Source organism: Culex pipiens, chromosome 1 (genome assembly GCF_016801865.2).
Source record: "Culex pipiens pallens isolate TS chromosome 1, TS_CPP_V2, whole genome shotgun sequence".
NCBI classification, from domain to species: domain Eukaryota; kingdom Metazoa; phylum Arthropoda; class Insecta; order Diptera; family Culicidae; genus Culex; species Culex pipiens.
The window spans coordinates 71947867-71950663 of NC_068937.1; the positions used below are offsets into that span (position 1 = coordinate 71947867).

A 2797-nucleotide genomic window follows, 5' to 3' on the forward strand; every position below is an offset into this window, starting at 1 on the left:
CAATCGCTTCCAGTGCCGCGAGGCCCTCCTTCTCGGCTGCTTTCCACGACCGTTGCGGAGTGGTCAGCTTCCGGGAGAAGTACGCTATCACGTGCTCAACTCCGTCGTGCTCCTGCGTCAATACACCTGCTATCGCGCTGTCACTGGCGTCGGTCTGCACGGTGAAAGGTAGCTCGAAGTTCGGGTTGGCCAAGATCGGCGCAGAGATTAGCCGCTGCTTCAACTCGACGAACGCACCTTCTGCCGCCGCATTCCATTGAACCACCTTTGGTTTCCCTTTAAGCAGATCTGTTAAGGGCGCAGTTACTTCGCTGAACCCTTCTATGAACCGCCGGTAATAATTCACCATGCCTAAAAACCTTCGCAGTGACCGCACAGATGACGGCCGTTCAAAATTTATTATCGCCTCAACTTTGTCGGGATTCGGCCGGACTCCTTCCTTAGATAAAATGAAGCCTAAATAAGGAAGCTCTGGAACGCAAAACTTCGACTTTTCTACGTTTATGGACAGGTTCGCTGCCTTCAACCGTTTTGCTACTTCTCTGAGGCATCGGAGGTGATCCTCGAACGTGTCGTTTGCTATGACGATATCGTCTAAATAGACGAACACGTTCGGTTCCAGTTCACCATACCCCAAGACCCTGTCCATAAGCCTGGACAACGTCGCAGGACTATTGACAAGACCAAATGGAAGTCGGGTAAACTGGAACAACCCTCTGCCGAACACCCGGAAAGCTGTATACTTGCGCGACTCCGGGTCTAACGGAACTTGCCAAAATGCCTTTGAAAGGTCGATAGTGGATAAGAACCGTGACTTCCCTAATCGGCCAAGTATGCGATCCTGGTGAGGTAGAGGGTAGGCATCCCTCCGAGTCCTTTCGTTCAGCTTCCGCGCGTCCAGACACATCCTCACTTTCATCTGTGTCTCTCCTGTGTCATCCTCGCTCTTCTTCACTACCGGCACGATGAGTAGTGCCCAGTCGCTGGTCGATCTCTCCACCACCCCCGCTTCAATCCACTTATCTAGTTCACTGTTAACATGCTTCGCACTTCCGGTGACCACGGATACGGGTTGAGCCGAACCGGGTCAGCATGCTCGTACTCCTCCAGGAACTCTATCTTGTGAGTAATCAGCGGTGTAGTCTCAAGAGTTTGTCCTTCTTCAAAAGCCTCAAAATCCTTTTTGATTTCTGCCAGTTGGGCCTGCTGTGCGGCCGACAACGGTTCTTCTTCCAGCTGTGCTTCTTCAATCTCTTCTACTTGAGCATCCACAACTGTTGGTTCTATCCCAAACTGACGCCAGAAATTCATTCCCAAAATCATTTTTCTTTTGAGAGTGGGTGAAATAAGAGTGGTGACTAGCCTCGTCGTGCCGTTGAATGTGATTGGTAGGTGTACATATCCTCGTACTACTAACTCATCGCCGCCTGCAGAGAAAAGCTTCCTCTCGGAACCAAATTCCCGAAGATTCAGCTTCCTCAGCAGGTGGTCTCCTTCCGCTCCAAGTATCGAAACTTGAGCTCCACTATCTAATAGTCCGGTCACCTTCAACCCCATCACATCAACGGTCACAAACGGTCTGTTGTCACCCTCCACTTCTACTATCAATTTTTCTACTTCTGCGTTAGCTGGGATGAAAACTGTCTGAGGTCTTCTGAATCGCACTCGGCTACGACCTCCTACGCCGACTTGCGACCGTTTTTTGCACAAAACGGGCAGTTCTCGTGTGTAAAATCATAAAATCCACACACCGCACAAAACAGTTCCCGCTCCTTCAAGCACGCTTTGAAGTGATGATACTTCCCGCGACAGTTGTAACACACCGTACTGTCCGGTACTCGATGTCGAACCACACGCTCTTCCAGCGTTGCTCTACTATTTCCTGGTTGTTGTTGGGTTTTAGTGGGTCCAGGTTGTGAAGACTTCTCATTCTTGTTCTCTGTCGGTTTCCGCGGTTGGTCTGACTGCTTCCTGTTGTCGCTCCAACCTGGTTTGTTTCCGGTACCCTTCGGCTTCCAATCCGGCTTCGGCTGCGGTTTGTCGAACTTCTGTGACGAGCTTTGGTAGACTTCGTTCACCTGTGACGACTTTTGCGCCGATCCCGTCTCCTTGCCGCGATACAGGAACCAGATGGCAGCGTCCAGCTTGCGTCCCCAAACCTTCAACAATCGTAACGTTTTTATTTCTTTCACAAGAAGCGCGCTACGATAATCTGCGCGTAAGTTCCGGTACACGATGTCGAACTTCCGATCTTCTGATGGCTGCCTTGCCATGAAGCTGAAAATCTCTTTCATCGCGTTGTAATACTCCGAAAACTTCTCTGATCTGCGTTGTCTTCTCAATGTGGCCTGCTGTTCGTAATTGTTCGGGGTGTGGGGAGGATTTGGCCGCGGTTGGCCAATCCAATTTAGCGGACTGTATTGGGGAGTGGAATTTCCACAGAAAGAAGAACACCGGTGGAGTTAAACTAAAACTAAACTGTATTTTTAACTTCTACACCTTTTCTCTCTTCTGTTTCTTTTTGTGTTTCTTCTCTGCTGCTGCTGGGATCGCACACGACCGTCTCGTTTGGTGGTCGAGAAACTTCTTGCTGGTGCTGACCGCGTCGCTCGTCGAACGCGTTGTTTTCCTTCCTTTTCTGCTGTCAAACGGCTGCGCCGTTGTTGAGCAAGGGCGGCGTGATCTTTGGTTGCGCGGGAGGGGCAATTCTTCGTCGTAAGACCGAACATGCTCCCCCCGTTGAGTCCGCTCAACAGAAGACTCAGGTTCTCCGTGATCATCCTCGATGGCGGGGTCG

At 50.8% G+C, this 2797-nt stretch overlaps 1 protein-coding gene across 1 annotated transcript in view; it reads right to left on the reverse strand.

The window, feature by feature from the left end:
- The window catches only part of LOC120429182 (nucleolar complex protein 3 homolog), a 28284-nt gene extending 27935 nt beyond the window's left edge, over positions 1 to 349 (reverse strand). Inside the window, exon 1 of the mRNA XM_052705951.1 lies at positions 8 to 349. Within this exon, the coding sequence (XP_052561911.1) occupies positions 8 to 349 (342 nt within the window). The remainder of the gene's footprint in view (positions 1 to 7) is intronic.
- Between the last annotated feature and the right edge of the window lie 2448 nt (positions 350 to 2797).